The 22,672-nt window shown below is 28.8% G+C and overlaps 1 protein-coding gene across 4 annotated transcripts in view; it reads left to right on the forward strand.

Moving 5' to 3' along the window:
- The window catches only part of LOC148234626 (LIM/homeobox protein Lhx9-like), a 102,155-nt gene that overhangs the window by 74,373 nt on the left and 5,110 nt on the right, over positions 1 to 22,672 (forward strand). For all 4 annotated transcript variants that reach the window (XM_088185693.1, XM_088185695.1, XM_088185696.1 and 1 more), the window contains exon 5: positions 10,216 to 10,421. In XM_088185693.1, coding sequence (XP_088041819.1) covers positions 10,216 to 10,421 — 206 coding nt within the window. The remainder of the gene's footprint in view (positions 1 to 10,215; positions 10,422 to 22,672) is intronic.

Below are 22,672 nucleotides of genomic sequence, written 5' to 3' on the forward strand. Positions count from 1 at the left end.
GTGACATACTCACAATCCACATTTTTGCATTTTGTCTTAGCTCAAGAGTGATGCCACACTCGGATGAGGGTTTCGATGAATCGCTGCTTGTTTATAATCATCCCATTGACCTCCCCTCTTCGTGAGCTCTCTCTCGCAGACTTTCAATAGAATTCATGTCATGAGAATTCCTTGGCTATGGTAAAATCTGCAGCTTTTTTTTAGCCACTCCTGGCTTTATGGCAGATTGTGGAGTCGTACATGAACATATACTCCTTGCCACCAGGGAACTGTTCTCCGACTTGAGGCAGGAACCGATTTTCCAGTACTTATCCTGAACGATGTGGAGGCATCCCATCCCCTTAGAGGAGATGTCTGAACACACCATATTACTCACAGGGTGTTTGACCGTCTCGATGAAGCAGTCCGAATATAATTTCTCTCATGAGCGTCGTCTAACGAACTTTTGAATGTGAACTTGTCAGAAAAGCACACCTAAAAAATAACATAATCACTGAATTAGAATTTTTAAAAGCTCTAAAACCATTAAAATGATTCCAGTCCTCAATAGTCACGTGTTTGTGTGCTTTGGCTCATTCCAGCCGCTTTTTCCTCATAGCTACCGTGAGGCGAGATTTTTTAGCTGGACGATGACCCATGAGGTTCTCCTCAGGCAATCTTCTCTGGACTGTTCTTTTGGAGACTGATGCCTTTTTCGCTGATCATCAAGTACTCTATTTGCAATTTTCGAGACATACATCTCTGATTTTGAGATCAGTATGAGGTGTAGTGATCCACTTTCTGTTACATTTCTCAACGCGATCCGTTTCTAAGGGCAGGTTTTAGTCGATTTTGTACTGTAAACCACAGTTTTTGAAACGCTTGTAATAGCTGCTTTTTTTTGTAAAAATGTTGTGTTCAATAATAGTGTTTCTACTTCTGTACGTTTTCTTGGGGACGTGTCTGAAGACTTAGCCATACGATTATGGGGCTAAAATTTATGAACAATAAAAAACACAAAATATTAGTACTGTTCTTTTTAATTTGGCAACCCACTGTAAGTCGTAAATTAAAAAAAAAATCGAAAGAAGTACTAATCAAATTTGCGACATATTTTACTGATGTAAGGATAAAATTATTGAAGTGAAAAAGTAAAATATTATATGTATTATAGATTAAACTAAATTTTAAGTAAGAGAGTTTTTCATAGCTATATCGATCTTAGCTCTAATATACTGACGAAGAAGTAAGCTTAGTACTTTAAATAGTGTCTTTTGCAATGAACGTGTTTCTCAATGTAAATATTATTAGCAGTAAAATAACCATCATTAAAGAGTTTTGTCAAAGGCAAATGACCTTTATGTACGCAAGGTTAATCAAGGAGAAAGCCGACTCTCTCCTGGGGATGCTAGGTAATTTTAATATCAAATGCTTGCCATACAAATAAGCTTTCCAAACGCATTTTGAGGAATGACATGTTCGTAAAAACCGAGCAATAAATGTAACACTCGTTAACATATGTCCTTAAGAGTTCGTTTTCGCATAGTCACTATATAAATAACATGCAAACCATTTATGAGAGTAAAAGCAGTTGTATTTTTTTTTTTTATAAATTATTTTTTGTAAATATAAATATAAGCATAACTGATGGTTTGAGTAAATAATCTTGTAGTTAGTTGGTATGTTTGATAATAATCAAAATATTGTCAAGAGTGTTTTTAAATCTCTGCGCGTAGATACATATAGTATCATGAAGTTAATACCATTCTACCTTTACAGTATTTGTTTATATTTTCACATCGCCAGAATTGAATCAATCCTTCCTTATTAATCTTATCTTTAATAAACAGATATGTTACCCTTCGACTTAATTTCCCTGAATTAGTAATTTATGAAAAATATAAACTAGGGTAATTTAAATTAAATAACACATAAAATATATTATCCTTAAGTGCATAAAAAGATACATTATTGTTTTCTTGCTGTACTGATTTTTTTCACCAAAAACACAATGACAAAAATATTTTTTAAAGACGCAACGAAACCTTTTGCGAACATTTTCAGTTCAAAGGCATACTGAGCGCTTGTTCTAGATTTTTGGTACTAACTTATGTATTTTAAAATAAGATGACTGTAAAATATGCTATTTTTGTAAATTCTCACAGTAATTTCCAAGGCTCGAAACATTAAAAAAATTTGCGTAACAGGTAACCCTCAAAAGTTCTGGAATAAAAAAATTTAACTTTAGTTTTTTAATTTTAGATATTTCGTTTCTAAAAATATTACTAATTTTTTCGTATGTATATTATTTTAATATGTAGTAAACCATATTTTTTAATTAATTAATAATAGGGCCATGTTACTAAAAAAAACGATGAAAATAAGATTTATTTGTATTGCATATTGCTATCTAACAAGTTAATGGATATTAAAGCTGAGATTTTTTCGACCATTTGATAACCAGATATGAGAATGGGTGTTGTATGACAATAGTGGTTATTGAAAGCCCGTGCTTACTGCAAAAAAATATTTTGCTTGTATTGTGAGATTACAAAGGAATTGTGCATTACAAAACTTAAACCTCAACAAACAATATCAACAAGCTTTTATTATGATCAATTGGATTGTTTTTGCGAGAAAGTAAAACTGATGTTAAATTGTTTTACAACACTGTTATGTTAATATAATTAAAATTGACAGATTAAAATAAAATACCATTTAAGAGTATTTTTACTATTTCATTAAAAAACGATATTTATTTTAGAATTGCCTAATATATAGGTACACCAAATAAAAATATCATTAATTATTACTGAATTTAAATTATTATTATTATTATTTTATTTTATTAATTTATTTAGCTTAATAGCTAATCTTTACATCTAACAAATTTAGTAAACATATATAAAAATATATAAAAAATACATAACAGAAAGAAAAAATAAAAATATACAATAATAAAGACTTAATATTATAATTTATTTCTATATGTGCGAAGGTGTTTTTTTATTCCATTTATGAAACCCGTTATATTTTTGCTGTTTCGGATTTCTCTTGGAAGACTATTATATAAATCAAAACCTCCGTACATAATTCCCCTAGCCGTACTCGTTTTCTTATACTTAATTATCTTTAAATTTTCTCTATTTCTAGTATTATATTTATGTACATCTTTATTTCTTATTAATTACTATTAAAATATTCTGGTAACATATTATTTTCTAACTTATATATAAATACTAAAACATTCATACTCAATATTTCTTGAACATTCAACCATTCTAATCTATCAATCATACTTTTACAATTAGTTAATCTATTTTTATTTAAGATTACTCTCATTGCCCTATTTTGTAATTTTTGCAAAATAGGGCAAATAAATATATATTTAATTTATTGTAAACTACACATGTTCTATTAGAGTTTTTCATCACTAGTTTTGATTAGTGATTTTAAATACAATTTTATATTGGTTCAGCTTTTTGCGGATTACGCAGAATGGCCATTATTTTTTTCGTTCGAAAGACTTTTTCCAAAAACAATCATCACCGATGGACACGTCAGATTTTTCTCATCAATATTACTTCCATGAACCGCAAAAGTGAGATAGCGGTCATGCTTCTCATTTAACAGCGTGGGTTTAACGAACCTGTTTCGTGTATATAACATAAATAATAATCTTGCTTTGATAGATTCCATCGCCGAGTTTTGCGATGTGACTTTGTGATAAAATTGCAAATACGCAATTTTCACACCAGCCTTGGCGTGTCGGCGTCTCCTCGCACAGGCACACATAAAATATTATGACCTGAGATTTTTTCTCATATATCAGTACGTAAATATCATTAGGCACACTGCGTCATCTTTGATGGTTATTCATATATAAAATCTATTACTATAAAGTTCAGGAGCTCTTATGCAATTTGTGGCGTTGCTTCACTATTTACCATAACAATTTTATAACGCAAATTTAATTATAAATCTTTTAATGAACATATTATAAATATTAAATAGTAAAATGCTACAAATAATAGTTAATTTTATAGAGAATCGTTAACTTAATGACGCCTTTGAAACGTTAAAAGATTTTCTAGCTATAATTAAAGTAATAAAAACTTCATGGTTGTATTTATAATGATCAAAATAACGATTTTACCCTTTAAGGCTAAGATTTTTTCGTTTTCAGTTAAATATTGTAAATATAATATAAAAATAAAATAGTATATTTTTAAAAAAATATTTTTATTTTAATTTGATTAGAAAAAAATATATTAAATTACACCATGATGTGTATTACTTTTTCAATTTATTTAAAAAGTGCCGGACTGTAAATTATACGGTATTTAAAATTCTAGTCATGCGGTTAATTAATTTAGATTAAACATAATTAAAGTTTCATTCACTATGCAAAAAAATATAAGCTACATATGTTTACAAATAGTATTTTATTTATTCTGTGAAAATTATTTATTAAAATTATTTTTAGGAAATAAGTATATATTATATTTTATTTTAATTAAAAATTTTCTTAGCTAATCAAAAATAAAATTGCAATTATTTTATCGTTAATGCAAAAGTGGTAAAGAATTATTATATATTTTATTAAATTTGCTATTCAATCGCTTAAATTGCGAGGAATTTTATAACTGTGGGATAGTTGTTTTTGTGAAAGTTTTTCTTCTATTTTTCACCCAAACGTCAATAATGAATCGAACCTGAAAATAATATTTATATTCAGAGTTATCCAACACATAATTTTGTATTGTGCAAATTAATATTAAAAAACATTTTAAGGTCAGTCGCTGATTCGTCAACGCTGGTATTCGTCATTAAAGTGCAGTGTGACACAGAAGTTCGATCTTCTCTAGTGATTTATTTTAAATAATTTTGTGTTGATATTGGTTTAACCCAGATATGCCCACTGTCCCATGGGTAGGTCACTAAACTCGTGCCACTGTTTTTTATTTATAAATGAAATTTTAAGAGAATAAAATTTCTTGTTTTGGTTAATTGATAGCAAGGCTTCAAATATACACTGTAAGGAATTCGTTCTCTTACCCGTGGATTAAAATATTTTAATTATTTTTCCATTAATCCGTACGTTGTTGGTTTTTTTACACTATTTTCTGTAAGGCTTAAAAAAGTTATTATTCTTATCGTTGCGCCAATGATAATTTTTTAATTTATTCAATGGACTCTAATGATATAATAGAGTCGTCGAGCCATTAAACTATCTGCGAATAATTTCTTTCCCCATTTTATATCTTTTTGCTTTTGAAGAATAGCTAAGGACTTCATTATTTTTTTGACTAGTGAAAGATTTTGAATTTTGCAAATATTTAATTAATGACATCAATGTCTGGTTTCTTCGATTATATAATATATTTTTAATTGTCCGTTGAATTTTCCAGCTTAGCTCAGATGTATGTATGTTAAATAAACATATATTTTCTTTTAAAATAAAAAAATTAAATATTCTGAGCGAAATTGTTATGAACCATACAGTTCAGACACACAATAACAAACCGGAATCCTTATCCCGAGCGTACTCTAACAAAGTTTCATTTTAAACGTTTACAACATTTTACGAACACATAAAAAATTCTACATCGGGTAAATGTAGTTTATTGAATTATAAAACGCGATATATTAAAACCGGAACTCTATTCTTATAAACCGGAACATCTTCTTATCGAGTCTTGTCTATTAGTGAAGAAGTTATAAAAATGACATTGATTCTATAAGTCACTTTAATTAATTGATTATAGATGTCACATTAGCATATTTTCTTGATATTCGAGTATAGAATCGGGCGTTAAATTTATTAAAAATAACACGAAACGCCATTTAACTGATGTCGAAAACGACATACGATCTGTGTTTTCAAAGTGTTCGATTGCTGGGCGATAATTTTTTTATTACTGTCATAATGCATATTTGTCAGATCTGTTCATGAATCCGGCAATCGCCACTTTCGCGCATGTAAATAAATAATCACTTATCTCGTTCGTTCAGAATCGATGCCAAGATCAAAGCGGAGGAGCGCACAGTATCCAATTTCGAAAATTTCAACGAGCATTATATGTTAAATATTTTTTTGATATGCGAGAATGTGTTGAGAACCCGTTGTCGTCTCATTGCCAGGGGCGGTGCAGATTTTTTGCGGAAATATAAAATAAAAGAATCGGACGATTCGCATTGTTAGTTCAGCGATCTTTTTACACTTGTGTTATTTTTTATCATATATATTTGTGCTACTCCATTTTGTTCAAAAAATTCTTCATGTTCTTGTGAATCGAATGCTACTGATCTGAAGCGCAAAAACTATGGGTTCGAAGTTTTAGATTAAAAAATCACATTGTATTTATTTATAAAGTGCTAAAAGTAAAATTATAGATAAAGGGTTTAGTTAAAAACATCAAACGTGGTTTGTTATGTTTTTATGTTCCATAACTATGATTGACTGCCTTTAAATAATATTTTTTTGTATTATAGCTGTACTGGTAAAATAAGTTGCAACCGAACGATGTAACATCATTAACATCTACAGATTAATTACTAATAAAACTTGTTTACCTTATTAAAATGTAGATTGATGTAACACAAACAAAGTTAAAAAAACGACTTTTGACTTAGTCCATTATCTGAATCACCGGTTCATCTGTCAATTAGTTTTTTGTGAATATACGTATGACCGATTTATCTTTTGTGTTGATACTATCTAGTAGGCATACCGAAAAAAAAACGTTAAGCCGGGCATGTGCCGTTTCTGCATTCAGCAATTGAATTGAATTTATATTTATTTTATCTGAGCGTTTACACCTGTTACCGAACGTCGAGAGAAGTAGAAACGGCCAGCTATCTCGTTGGGGAATCTCCCATGCCTCTGTCGGTAGGTGTGGGCGTTTAATGGACGTGCCGCACTGAACCATTTTGTGTCTTTTTGTGTATCGTTACATTTTTTTTCAATGAAATATGGCAGCTAGATATCGTGATGTCTTCTTTCTCAGGGACCCTTCGACTTTATGACCCGCGCACTGTGCACTTTGTTCGCCAGGAATGTGCCTAAAAATTTAAAAATATCTGAAAAAATTATCGCAATTTTTATGCTAAAATAATTATCATAAATAAAAAAATATAATTTATATATTTATTTTTAAAATATTTATTAATTACGATAGATCAGTGGTTTCTGTTTGTGTTTGCAGATGACAGTTTAATTTATTGCATAGAAAAATAATCTTAGACGTGGTAAACCAGCAGTGACTGCATTACAATCCATTAGCTTGTTAAAATACTATACTATATTTGCGTTAACACAGTCAGTTCGAGAGTTATTCATAATTGCGAAAAATGGCAAGTTTTGGTTCACTATTTGCTCTAAAACACACGTTCGATATATTATACTTATAATAATAGTAATGATTTAAATTTTTATGAATTTATTCAAAATATAAACAGGAGTAATGATATGTAAATGTTTTTTTAAACAATAAGGTGCCGGAGTACTTCTTGTCAGGCGTTTTACTAAGAAAAATAATATTCAAATATAATTTATATTAAAATTTAAAACAAATTTTCCTATGCCACAAATCACATAAAATATTAAACAAAATTTATATGAGAGATATATTTATTTCAAAATTTATTCATATGAGAGTATTAATCAAAGTGTATTCAAACCGAATTTTGGTCAATAGGAGAGCGCAAAAAACAATTATCACTTCTCAGAAGGCAAAAATTCACGTCAAAAGCAATAAAATCGTGTCGGAGCCGTCGCAGTGGGAACGCTCGGTAACGAGCGTTCCCACTGTGACGGCGACGGCACGATTTTATTGCTTTTGACGTGGATTTTTGACTTCTGAGAAGTGATAATTGTTTTTTGTGCTCTTCTATTGGTCAAAATTCGGTTTAAATGTTCTTCATTTGATTCTTACTCATATAAAAACGTAAATTAAATTGAAGCTTATCTTACATAGCTTTTTATAATACCAATATTTGCATAGTTTCTGTTACTGTTTTGGTCCTTTCCGAAATTTTTAAACTTAAAAAATAAATAAATGAAATGTTACGTAGATTGTCAAAATGTGCCGGAACGACGTTCCACCACATTACATGAAAAATATCCGTTTCGTGTGATTTAGAGCTAATAGTAGGGGGCTTAAACCCAAACTTGCTCAATTATGAATAATTATGTAATGGATAGCTCTCGAACTGACTGTGTTAACGCAAATAAAGTATAGAGCACTATAATTTAACAGAATCCTAGTCGTACTTTCTCGCACCGTAGATAAAAAATGGGTGTTGTACGACAACAATCGTCGTAGAAGACAGTGGTTATTTAAAGGTGAAGCAAAATTGACTTTCGATAAAATCAATGAATTTTAATAAAAGATTTTATCTTATTCACTTTATTCTCCAGTCCATGCTTCTTTTGACTACCACTTAATTCCAATGATAAAGACTATTGGATTATTTTGAATCAAAGCCTTCTACATTTTATGCCTACCGAATTATAAAATTAATTTAGGGCTAGGTGATGATTGTATTTTAAAATAATTAAATCATATATATTATATACATATAAAAAAAAATTAAGATTATGTCTTAATATTTATCATAGAATAATATATTTTTTTTTGTATGATTTAAGTCTGAGATTTAAAAAATAGCATACGCTATAAAAATAATTATTTAATAAATGTGCCCAATCTGCGAACAGAGTATACACGAGAGAAGTGAACGGCAGCCGCCGTATAAATTTAAAGTTTCAACATAAAAAAGTCGATTTCAGTAAACGACATTGAAAAGTTTTACAGAAAACGGAAATTGTTGAAGTAGAAAAAAAACGCAGACATGCCAAGATGATATCTCATTGAGAAGGAAAAAATATTATTACGTACGTATAATCAATACTGAAGGACGTTAGGTAATTAAGTTTTAATTTTTGCTGTAAAATATAATTCACGGAGGTATTTAATAAACTTGAATAAAATATTTACAAGGTCTATTTTAATCTTTTTTTTGTCAATATATCACGTGAAAATTACGTTAAAAACACTATTGTGTATTACATAAATTATTCGAAAAATACGATTATTTATGAAATAAATATTATTCGATAAAATAATCCATTTGGCATAAACGAAATTGCCATTTCAGACATGAAGTACGGTTTTGAGAAGCTCAAATTGAGATTAATTTTTAATTTATTGAAACAAGTTAAAAAAATTAAATTAAGTAAACTATTTAATTTATTTATAATTACATTTATTTATTTTTATTTTTAATTATTTAAATATTAGGTTGCTGTAATTTTTATAAATATTTTTTTTTAAATATCTACATTTATACAAGCTTTTTATTCTACACACAATATGTGAATCAATAAATTAAAAAACAAATATTTGGCAAAACTTCCAAATCAACCCAAAACTTATCTTGTTAAAAGTATTTATAATTTAGACATAAAATACTGGTTTATCTAGTAGGCTTATTAAAGAAAATTTTTATGAAATTTTTTTATTTTATTTATTACATACATAATTTTTTTAATTTTTAACACAAAAACAGATTCGTGTGATGTTTTGATTTATTTTCTCTATATTTTATCAGGACCTATATAATTAAAAATCTTAAAAATATGGCGTTTATATAAAATGAATCTCTTTTATATATTTACAAATTTTGTAAATAATTTTCTAATGATTTATTTTGTTGTATTTAATTTATTGCTAAAGATATTTTTAGTCTACTAGTAATATAAATTAAATGAATAGACTTTAGAAAAAATATTACACATACATAAAAAACTAAAAATTGTTTTAAAGTCAATGTTTAATTTTACATATAATACTTTTTTTATTGATTTTAATTGAAAAACATTATTCTTTAATTATAATTAAAAGAACAAATTACTTAAACTATATTTTATAAAATTTTAAATGATACACGATCTGTAAAATCAGGGCAACGCTGAATTAATCCAAATCTGAGTAAAGCTGCTTCGAGACGATTTATTTTTTGCGCTGACCATATATCATAAAATCACGAACGTGTGTTTATTTTTACACAAAAGACGCTCACGGTGACGAGCTAAATCCGTCATCATTAATCTCGGTTAATTGTCACTATGAACACTTTCGAGTGATCGTTATTCGAGAAAACTAGCTGCGCTTGCATTTTTTATTTGTTTATTTGTTCGTTTGAAGAATTTTTCTTTTTTTTTGCCGACAGACTTGAACACTGAATACACTGAGATGGGATTCTGCAGATCCGGATCCGGACTCGGAGGGTCGTCCAGGACGAAGAGAATGAGGACGAGCTTCAAGCACCATCAATTGAGAACGATGAAATCTTACTTTGCCATCAACCACAATCCTGACGCCAAGGATCTGAAGCAACTTTCCCAGAAAACAGGACTACCGAAGAGGGTTCTACAGGTAAAATTATACACAAACACAAAAGCGAATCACCACAAATACAACTTTGCTCTAACGATTTAATAAAAAAAATTTTGCGATCTTGCGATTCTTGTTTTTAAATTATCAAATGCCAAAACTGCGCCATGTTTAATTGTTAACTTATCACAACTGCGATCTCTGTATATATATTATTATCAACGAACAAGTATTATTTATGTATAACATGTAAGTAATCATTTATTATTGATTTAGCTATTTAATCATTTTTTTAGCATATATTTTACGATCATCACGTGTAGTTTGTAGTTATTTTTGTTTTCTGACCATCAGTTCTTCCTGTTGATATTCTTGTAAGTATATATTATCTTAATGCTTTTATGTAGTAAAAAAGATTTCTTCTTTCATGTTTCATTAACATTTATATAAAAATTGTTTAAAATAAATGTCTTTAACCGACATTTACGTGGCAGTAATTGTTAATAAAATCGTTTATTACCATAAACTTTAGTACAAATATAAACTCCTTCATGACCATAAACATCAGTACAATAGTAGCTATAAATATAACAGTTTATAGTATTGAAATTATTGATACTGTGCGAACCCTGCGGTTGCGCATTTATTTAAAAAAATATTATATCATACAACAATTTTGAAACCACTTGTCAAAAACGCGTTTTTTTTCTCCGAAGGATTTCGGACCTTGTAACTAAACCAGATTTTTTTCTTTTGATAGTAGGATTTCAGATGGATTTTTCCAGTATCCCAAAGTCGGAAAAATTAATAGAAAAATAAAAATTATTTTTATTATGGTATATTCCGAAAAGTATGTATCCTTTTATAATACAACGATTTGGTTTAAATTAGATTATGCTGTTGTCTGATTCTTTTCTAATAATAAATATTTTTCGTAACTGAAATTTATCGAACAGCTTAAAATTTGCCAATTTGTGCACCTACTAGCCTTATTCCATTAACTTATCGGTGCATTTACAAATAGCCCTAATCCGTCCAAATCTTCAGTTGTCACGGGCGTTCGTATAACTTGATTTTATTGCTCTTAAGTAATCACGACGAATTTTAGTGACCCATATGTTTTTTTTTATTTTTGTTATAACGAAAGATTAGTTCTTAATAAAAATATTAGATATTTTCACAGCTGTTTTAAATAGCTTATAAAAATGTGTACTAGTTTGGGTTCAATTTATAAACGAAGGAACGGTTACACTCTTTGTTATTAAAATGTTACTTAACTCTAACATAATGGTTCTCGTTGATTCACTACTTATTATGTGAATGGCAAAAACGCAAAAAGTAGTAATAAAAGAAGGCATACTTGATTATCCGACGCAGCCATCTTTATCTGCGATATCTGCATAGATATCATATTATATATTTCAGAGAAAAAATATTTTTTATTATGATATTCATATCGCAATGTTTATAAAGCAGATTAAGATCTGTCGTTGTCGGTAGCACACACAACCATTATCAGTCGCGCTCAACCGTTTCGGTAGTCGTTTTGTTGCGAATGTCAACAAAATGATCAATAACAATGACTATGATCAATGATTACGAAAGAGAAAAAAATATATCAAGGAAGAAACGGCAGTCTTTGGCTGAAGTGACGGGTAATGAGCACTAATACTGATTCATCAATATCCTCTCGGAACTATTGAAGGGGAGTCTTCGAGAGACGATGACGGCCATGGCCATGACTGTGATGATGATGATGATGATGACTGGCGAATTCCTGGTAAATTGTCTCCGGCGGCTATCGTTGAACCTTCGGCGCAGAAATCTAAAACTCCTCAAATTTCTCACGCCTCTCTCACGTGAGATATACGCTATATACATGTACTATATTACACACATGTGTATATATATACATATCAGTGGCGGTGCGTTGATAAATGCCGTAGAAACGTAGCTTCCTTACACAATTAAAAATATATACACGTGTGTATATTTTTAATCAATTAAATTAATCGTTTATTATTATAGATAAAAAATATTTTATTTCTGCGTGGGGTGATTTTTGTGTTAGAAAGTTTAAATTAAAAAGTAGGAGAACGAACACGTCCTGTCTGACACCTCTCTGTATTGGATCTGATTTATTAAGTCTTACATTAATGTAATCTCTTTATGAGATGATCATGTTTTACTTTCCTAAAATATATAAAGAAAATGTAAGCAGGTTTACAAACTTCGTAACATTTCTGAATTTGCATTTGTATTCTAGAGTACCTAGGCCTTTTCTAAATCCACATTGTTCCGTGCTCATATTCTTCATTGTATATTTTTTAACAAAAAAATATACCAGATTAATATAACAAATATATATATACATTTAAAGTATTTTTGTAATAGTTTTGAGTGATCTTAAGAACTTATTATATTATTTTATTTTAATAATATATACATTGAGACAAAACTAAATAAATAATTTAATCCTTATTCATTGCATGTAATTTATTTAAAAATAATAATATTACTCCAGTCCAGACACTGCCACATAAAGAAATGGTTCTTGAAATGAATTTTGGAAGTCAGAGGACCATAAAACATAACCACAATTAAAAGTTTACGGTCGACCGTTTCCGGCGCTCGAGATTCAACGGTGGCGCGCTTAAAACTAGCACGAAGCGTCTCAAGCTCGTCATTTGTAATTGGAATAAAATGCGACACTGGACCGCAATGTGTTAAAAGAAAACTCGTAAATCACACTTTACGACTCTTAACTGTTAAAATTTAACCGTTACTGCTTAATTTCGTATTTTTAATTATGTTTCAAGATACAATTTAGTCACACCAGACCGTTAAGGGTTAATTAATTAAAAAATAAAAATCATAAAATTATTAATACCGCCATTTTGTACATTTTAGTTGATGTACTCCGTTTGTTCCGTGTATGTATATTAAATGCAAATGGATACGATAGTTAATTACTATATATAAATACGAGTATTGCTGTATTAATTTTATTGCTTAATACTAATTGCTAAAAATACAATTAAATTAATTTATATAATCAATCGGAATAATATTTATAATTATTATCACATTTTTAAGCTTATTGCTTTAATTCATTGAATATTCAGTGTTATCTATAAAATATAAATAGAACAACAAATCACTCAATTATTACAAAAATCAATAAAAATATAGTGCTATACAAGATTTTTACCACAAATATAAGAGAACTTAATTAATATGTTAAATTATACTCTGATTTTAAATGTCATCAGTTGTAATAATTGTTATTCCAAATTCTAAATTTTACACATAATTGATTTATTTTTTTTATATGTAGGGCGAAATATATAAATATTTTTTAATTTAATTTTTACAATATTATCGAGATATTAATTTTTTTTATCGCGAGATATTTTTTTACAGTATTGTTCAAGGATGCCATTGTGTTCTTACTTTTATATGACTGTCTGATGTTTCGAAGAGTCTGTTACTCTTAATCTTCGGAGACTAACAATCTCGGGATTTATGCTTACATTTCTGTATTTCGGCTGTGATGCCCCAGCCATGGTCACGAATTTTCCGTTTTTACCTTTTATTAAAACATAATTAAAATTCAAACGCCAAAACTAAGCTCTGAGACAATTCATTATGTGTATCATAATAATTTACAGTAAAAGCTAAGCTGTTGTGTCAAAATTGAATCGATATGTTTTGCCTAAATTTTCAAAAAAACAAAACCAAAAAACCATAAAAGCCTAGACAGTTATGTACGTAGGTTTTAATCTCAAATCATCACATTCTGACTTTCGTTAATATTTAATAATATAATTGCATAAGTTGAAAGGCACTGAAACCCAAGTTCTAACCGCTTCTAAGAAAACAATTAACATAAGCATAGATTGCGTGACTTTAGCCTTATTGAAACATAAATTATTTTAATGTTGCAGTAGAAAAATTATTTTCGCAAGCATACTATTTATTATTATCGTTCTACTTTAGGACTTTGACGATAGCGATTTCATAAGATCATTTAAAAAAGGCTCTCAGTAGTTTTAGAATTGTCCTTTGATTTAATGGCTTAATTAATTATCGGTGAACAACTCAATTTATTACCTGAGACTTGAAATACATTTCCAGGCTACTTCTATCCAGCGCCACATTCCAAATGCGCATAGTTTTAACCTGCGGCTGCCTAATTACCGGTTGGTCTGTTTGTTTGGTGTTTTTTCTTCTTCTTTTTCACGGATAGCCATCGATCTGCGGTGGGTTTCGGAATACATTCTTGAGATGGTTTTGATTCGTGAGATACTAATATATATATATTTACATATATATATATATATATATATATTGTGTGTGCCACCGCGGAAGTTTCAACGGTAGTCGAAAGAAGTAGCGGACTAATTAGCAAGAGTCGTGAGTTTCTTCTTCCTTCAAACTTCGAGACCTGATGTTTTGAAATGGGTTTTCCATACATGAAACTACCAAGAAAGGCGGACGCGGTAATTGACGTTATGTTGCAAGACGTGACAACGACTGTTAATTTTACCAGAAAGTATGTATTTTTTTCATATCAACCTATCCCTAATGGTAGATATTGTAACATCTTGTAACATGAGTATAGATGATTTTTTAATACAGTTCTATCAATAGATATAGTGATCGTAGTTACCGATTTACAATTTCATATAAATTGCTCACTTAGTAAAATTCTGCCACCATAAATTTTGAACACAGATATAATAGAATATGTACTCAGGTACTTTTAAGCGCGTCACCTGTCCGCTCCATAATCGATTTAAACGCGTGGGAGCTTTAAGCGCAAATTTGATTATTGCATATTCAATGACTTATTAATGTCTTATTTTATTCTGTTGTAGTAATAACATATTTAAATAGAACCAGAGAAGCTTAGCTATAGTAAATTTGCAGTGATCCATAATTAATATTTTAATAGCAAACTATGGCTCGTAAATGCAAAAGTTTTTGTTGAAATCTGTAGTATGCAACCAAAACACATACTTGTTTTGCGTAATATAATTAATGCCGAAACAGCGGGTTATAAACTTATCTTCAAATTCAATAGCATATGGTATTATATTTACAAAGTTTTAATGAATTATTATCCCGTGTGAAATATAGACTAGAGCTTATTAAAAAGTAGTTAGCTCTACGTTGAATTTATAAATATCAAACATAACTTTACAGACATATAGTTTATGTGCAAAAAGGCAAAATATATAATTAGAGTATTTACTATAAATAAAAGTTTGAATTAAAACCATTCAGACAAGACTTTTGTATTCTATTGTATATGATATTAATAATACTTTGTTTATAGTTATTGCGAATATATTCTTTTTATATTTAAAGCTGTTAGAGTCTGCAATTATTTGTATAAAATAGAAAAAATCATATTATAAATAATAACGAAATGAAGTGATTGATTATAGACATTTACCTATTCATACACAAATGCTTAATAAAAAATAATATTCTAATTTAAAATATAATTTTAATAAGCAATATTGTACACAGTCAGGAGACCATTGACAAAAAAATTGTCAAAGGCCGCATATAGAATTTAATATTTATTTCTACAATATAATTTATATTACGTTACTTATAACACAAAAAACAATAGCATATTATTTTTAATGAGAAAGATCTCAAATTCTATGATAACATAGCAATTATAGTTTACATGGCTTTGTTCAGACAGTGTTTCCAAGTAAATTATGTTATTGTTCATATTAGTCACAATTTCGGTTTAATTTCGAATGCAGATGCTGTTTGAAATATTCAATTCATTAACTTATATTCATCTTAACCCTTTGAGAGATATCGCCGTACATGTACGGCAGTCGATATTTCACTGTTTTGAGGTACCCCAGATAGTTATACATGTACATATACATCAAAAGAAATAAGAAATGAAAAACATAATAATTCTAAAATATTATTTTTAATTTGATTTAATGTAAATATTTTTTATAGAAAATAATATTAATATATATAATAATATAGTAATTATTTAAATATGCACTAATGCACTAGAAAGGTTCAATCAGTCATTTTATAATTAAAGTGCAACATAATACATTAAAAAATTAGGTTTTATTGTACTGCAGAAAATGTCTTATTTTTCTAAAAAAAAATAGTCGAAAGATTTTTTTTAATGAAATGTTTTTGTAAAAGCCATGCTGAAAAATAATGAAAATTTATTATTGATTTATTTTTTAATAATGTTGATCCACGGGTCACATAAATTAATAATGTGGGCCACAGGTAGTATATGCAGTACATTTATTTTTTTTTGTAAAAAAAAATACTTTTTTCAAGCATATTTAGTATTTGAGGTTAATTAATTTTATAATTTTTTAATCCATATTTAATAGTATAAAATACAAAACAACTTATCTTTCAATGTTTCAAATTATTTTTTTTACCTAAATTTGCTAAAATAATAATTATATGCATTTTTATTAACTGCTATAAAATATGGTATTTAGTACAATAATTTTGTATTTATTTTAAGCTTCTAGTTATGGAGTTGTAATAAAATAAAAATTACTGTAATTTTATCTAGCACGTTAAATGTTATTTTATAATAATTTTTAATGTGTAACATTTTGAATTATTTATATAAATTTAATAAAATCGATTACAAAATATGGTTTGTAAGGTTAGATTGTATTCAGTGATTTCTTGGCATGTTTTCTTATTCATTATTATCGTGTTTCAAAAGTTTGGTTTGCCACAATACTTAAATATTTTATTAAATGATTTTTGGCTCTAAATTTCGTATTTTTACTTTCATTGTCATATTCTTAAAGTAAAAAACTTATTTTTTTGATTAAATTTATAACAATAAAACTATACATACAATTGTTTAATAAATTGAAAATATATGTAACTGTTGCTTCAAACATAGTTACATTTTTTTGAGCACATATTGTATCGCTCAGATTGAAAATTTACGAATGGCATAATTGTGTTTGCACAACCGCACGTCTTACAACAAAAAGCATCGTAGAAATGCTTCATACCCACAGAGAAAACCCAGAAGTCGTAGAGGGTGACGATAAAACGGTGGCGCTCACTACCGATACACATCAGACAGTATTTTTTTTCTTTTTTTAGATTTATGTACGTATGCCTGTACAACCTACATATGTACGTATACACAAACGGGTATAATGTTTTTTTTTATTTCACTCCGACTCCTCTTCTTCGCTTTTTACCGAATGTCGTTCTCGAAACGAATCTCTTCCCAAACACATAAATCCCGAGAGCAAATAAATCTACGCCAGCCCAATTATACGGAGATATGAGAGAGCTAAGGGCCGACCGGGAGCAGAGCTCTCTGACTCACTGCGGTGACGATCGAATCGTTTTTTCACTTGGAATAGTCGAGTTTAAACTGTGGTGCGCGAGCAAAGGCAACTTACAACCCCCTCAAAGAGCTATATGCAAAAAAGAGGATTTTATGTTGGATTTCACTATCACATTTGATATTATAAGTTGTTGAATTATGTGTATTTGTCATATTTCAACATTGTATTAATATTTAAAATAAATTGCAATATTTTTTTATTAATATAAATCAACATAACTTAGAAGCATACATTTTTAAGTTTTTCAGCAATTTTTTTCCTAAAATGGTTTCCTAAAATTGGCTCGATTCTTATTATATTATTTTACCTTTCGAAAAATAATGAAGAGTACTTATAAGTAGTTTATCTAATAAAACTATTTATTATTTACAAAATGTAATAATATTTTTTTATTTTAGAGAAATGGACAGTATGTTATAAAAATTAAATTTAAATTTGGATCTTGATGTGTGCCATATAAAATATGGCCCAATCGAATAGTCGGTCTGCTTAAAGCCGAAACATATCAAATTCTGGCATGGAAAGCCAAATGATAAAGAAACTCTTGTTTCGCGTGAAACAAATAAAACGCGCAGTCCTTTGCTCTGTTTGACGATCAAAGATCAACTGTCCGGCGTGGCTCAAAATTATTTATATCCCGGGCGTCAAAATAAAAAAATCAAGTTTTTCAGAAGCACTTTAAAACAGGTGAAAAGTATAATTTTATATTTATTAAAAAATATTATCTTTCACGAAAAGTAGTTTTAAAGTTATTTTATTAAATATTGTTTTCTTGTAAAAGTTTCTATTCTTGTTTAAAGGGTCGTCATATATCTTTTTATCGTTCTAATACATTCTTATAAATAAAAATTTACAAAATACAAGTAAATTATTTTTTTATTTATAGTTTTGTCATATGCTTTTCCAATTATTATTATTATTCAAGTCAGGATCTGAATTAAAAGAAGATTTCATCTTTCAGAAGAAAGAGTTTGTTCAGGGCGACAATTTGCCAACTGTTTTTGAATAAAAAATGTAATCCCTCTTAAAATGATGTCTTTATTATTAGAAATCATAATCTTCTTTTTATTTTATGTATTTTTTATGCATTTTCTTTCAAGTTAGTATTATGTCTGTGACGCTTTAACTTATATCATTTTTTTAATAAAATATGCTTCGTGAAACTCTTGTCTACAACACTGCAAAAACACCTTTCAAAACATGCATAAGAAATACCCAAAAATCGACGTTATATTTCATTAATTGAAATGGTGCCCCTGAGTAATATGAAACCAAGCGCTGGTGCGTCCCACTCACTTTACGAGCGCAAAGGGTTAATGTGTTATTAACTGTAATATTAAAATCTAACAGTTTTCCTTTTATTATACAATATATTTTGAGTAAAGATCGTTTAAATAATGTGTTATCTTGCTGCTGCCGTTTGACGTGGATTCGAAGGACCAGCGAGACATTTAGCTATATTTTTAAATTGATAATTATACATATCTTACAATAAATTAGCAATATGTTACAATAAAACTCGTCTTTCCTTAATTAGGTTTATTCATTTTTGTCTTGCAATTTGTCTAGTTTTTTTCCCCTTATTTTTATGCAATCTGTGAAGAAGCTCACTAGCCATTTCCCATTGAGTATAAAATTTAATATCTTTACCATAATAGGCTATAATTATGATATCATATAATTTACTCTTTTTGAAAATATCAACTAAAAAAGCTTTTTCAACTCAAAGCAGACTAAGTTATTATTATTATTTTTTAATTTTCAAAGCAGTGTTTTAATTTTTGATACTCTCTAGCTGTTAATATATTAGGCAAAAAAATATTTTTCTTGTGACTTAACCCATTAAGTTCCAAAGTAATGTTAGCCATTGTTATTAAAAATTACAACGGCACAAGTTGCTTGTGACAGCCCTGGTGCATTTAATTTTCGCTATTTTATGAATGCTTTAGAGTGATAATAATTTCATATAGTATAATCGGTAATTTAATAACTAGACTTAATCATACAAAATAAATAAATAATGCATTTAGTTTCATGTAATTATTCATAAAAGAAAATCTAGAAAAAAACAGTTTCGAATCCATTCTGAAAACATTTTTAAAATATGTCATTTCAATAAAATTATAACAGAATACATTTTCACCAGTTGATATATATTTCTACTAGTGAAAATATATATTATCTGGCAAGCTAAATTTTTTTAAATAGTAGTATATAAATTTACATATTTATCATTATTTATTTAAATCCGATGTATACATGTTACAGTGAATGTGTATTTTTGGTTAAAAAGGTATATTTTCACTGGTAGATATATATTTCTACTAGCGAAAATGTAATTAGATCTAATAGGCGCTATTATGCTACTATAAAATGTCTATGAAATTTAATTTGATAGTTGCGAAACGTCGATTTGCTGTTCAAACCCAACCCTAACCCAATGAAAGCTCTAAAACTAAATATAGTTTTAGAACTTTTATTAGGTCAAGTCCAAAATAAGCGAAAGAATACAGACAGACTTCGCATCTCACATATTGCTCCATAGTTTGTCTGCATTGTGATATTACATTATGTTTTAAAAATATCCTTACTGATATTACTTTGGACTTCTAATACAAGAGGGCTGATCTAAGTATATTAAAACCGAATTTTGGTCAATAGAAGAGCGCAAAAACAATTATCACTTCTCAGAAGGCAAAAATTCACGTCAAAAGCAATAAAATCGTGTCGGCGCCGTCGCAGTGGGAACGCTCGGTAACGAGCGTTCCCACTGCGACGGTGACATCACGATTTTATTGCTTTTGACGTGGATTTTTGACTTCTGAGAAGGGATAATTGTTTTTTGTGCTCTCCTATTGATCAAAATTTGGTTTAGATGTGCTTCATTTGATTCTCATTCGTAATATTGTTTTAAAAAGACTTAAGATAATCGAGCGTTTTCGCCGCAACGGTATGATTTTATTGATTTTGACCTGGATTTGAAAACACGAATACTTAAAAAGTAGATATTTTTAATATTTTTTAATGCCTAATTAAAATGTTCGCATAAAATATGTCGCAATTAATGAATTACACTTTAGACCTACATCTGGAACATCTACCACTGCCCATGCAGTGTGTCTTAAGCTGCTTTTTAGAGTGGACGCGTGTCGCTAAAGATTTTTCATACTTAATATTCGATCATCTTATTATAAATTTCGTTATATGTTTCAATTTACGCGATATTTTCTGAAACGTATTTACCACGTAAATCGTGTGATGATTCGCTTATGATACTAAAAATATTTTCGAAAAAACCCTATTGTGAAATTTCACAGTTGAGTAATATATTTTATTATCACAGTCTTACATAAAATTATTAATATTATTATAACATGGTTAAAAAAAACAATTTTCTGATTAATAAATATACACTATTCTATATTATAATATTTCTAATTTTCAATGGTTAAAATATCTAGTCAATGCCATTTTCATATGTGGTAAAAAATGACGATTAATTTTAACCGCGTTTAGAAAGGAGAACACAGCAATAAAAATAATGCAAAGCATTGATCATATCTAAAAATACGTACTTATTCTGTGAGTATTGAGTTGAAAATTGTATAGCGGGATTATTCATCAAAAGTGAATCAATAAACTGCTTTTGTTAAATGCTGCCTACTGACTGTGATTTCTATACGAAGTATAGATATGCAAAATCTATATTGATAATAAAATGTTTAGTGATACGGATAGTTTTGAATGAAATGTGATGGATTTGTATTTAGCATACAAGGCTTTTACATGAAAGGTTTAGCTACCCCAAATAATCACAAAGCAATCGGCCAGGTGGCGGCAGCGTTCCGCAATCCGCCAGACAATTGGCCGGTTTTAATTGGGCGTTTAACCGGCACGTAGAGGTGACGCCGCCGTCGCGTTATTTATCGGCGTCGCGACGCCACAGTCAAAGTATAGTATTTATAACGTTTACTCCCCAACGCTAATTGCCGGCTTATTCCCGAGCCGGGCGTGTACCAGAATGATTAATGCCAGCGACTGGCCGACTCTGTCGACTGTTTCTCGTTTCTTTTCAATTTTTTATTATTATTTATTTCATCTCCATCGGTTGCTTTTATTTCAGTTTTATTACGATTTTTTTATAGATCATATGTTCTTTTTTAAGTTTGACGGCACACTTCACAGTCTCTGTGTACTATAAGATTTTTTAAATCGACATATAAATATAATAACTTCATTTTAATATAGTAACTACAAAACTTTATTATCATAGCTAATAAGTATAAAGCATCAACGTCTTTCAGTAGCAGCTTGGTCGTTAAAGACTTAAACTTGTAAGAAATTGACATTAATCTGTTGATATGGTAAATGAATCAATATTTTAATTACAATGGTGCAAAATGTGAATAGGATCTGCATTTTGATAATAACTGTCAGACAAGACAATAATCAGGTATACTATAATTTATTTATTTAAATTAAATAAGGACCATCGGGAAAGGTTATCTCAATGCGTCAAGATGGGCACATATTATTATTTCAATACACAAAAAATATAATTTAAGTAAGATAAAAAATTATACATAGTATAGTAAGAGAGAAAATATAAAAAATCACTAAAATACAAAAATTAAATTCGTGCGGTACCCATTTGTCAAGTGCATCGCTTTTTATGCGATTCAGAACCGTTGGATTACTAACAACATATCTTTAGAATTGGAATATAATATTTTGAATAAGCAATTGGTCGTTATTAAATGAAGAATGAATTATACTACTTTCTTCATCCTCAGCATATATTTTTTAAAACAGTACCGAGTACCAAAAGCATTGCTTAATAAAAAGTTTATGCTACGTTATTTGTGAAATGCTCTTATTTGCTTATTTTAAATATCA

This window comes from Plectrocnemia conspersa, unplaced genomic scaffold (genome assembly GCF_051122295.1).
Source record: "Plectrocnemia conspersa isolate PC_06_02 unplaced genomic scaffold, ASM5112229v1 ptg000005l, whole genome shotgun sequence".
In the NCBI taxonomy this organism is placed as follows: domain Eukaryota; kingdom Metazoa; phylum Arthropoda; class Insecta; order Trichoptera; family Polycentropodidae; genus Plectrocnemia; species Plectrocnemia conspersa.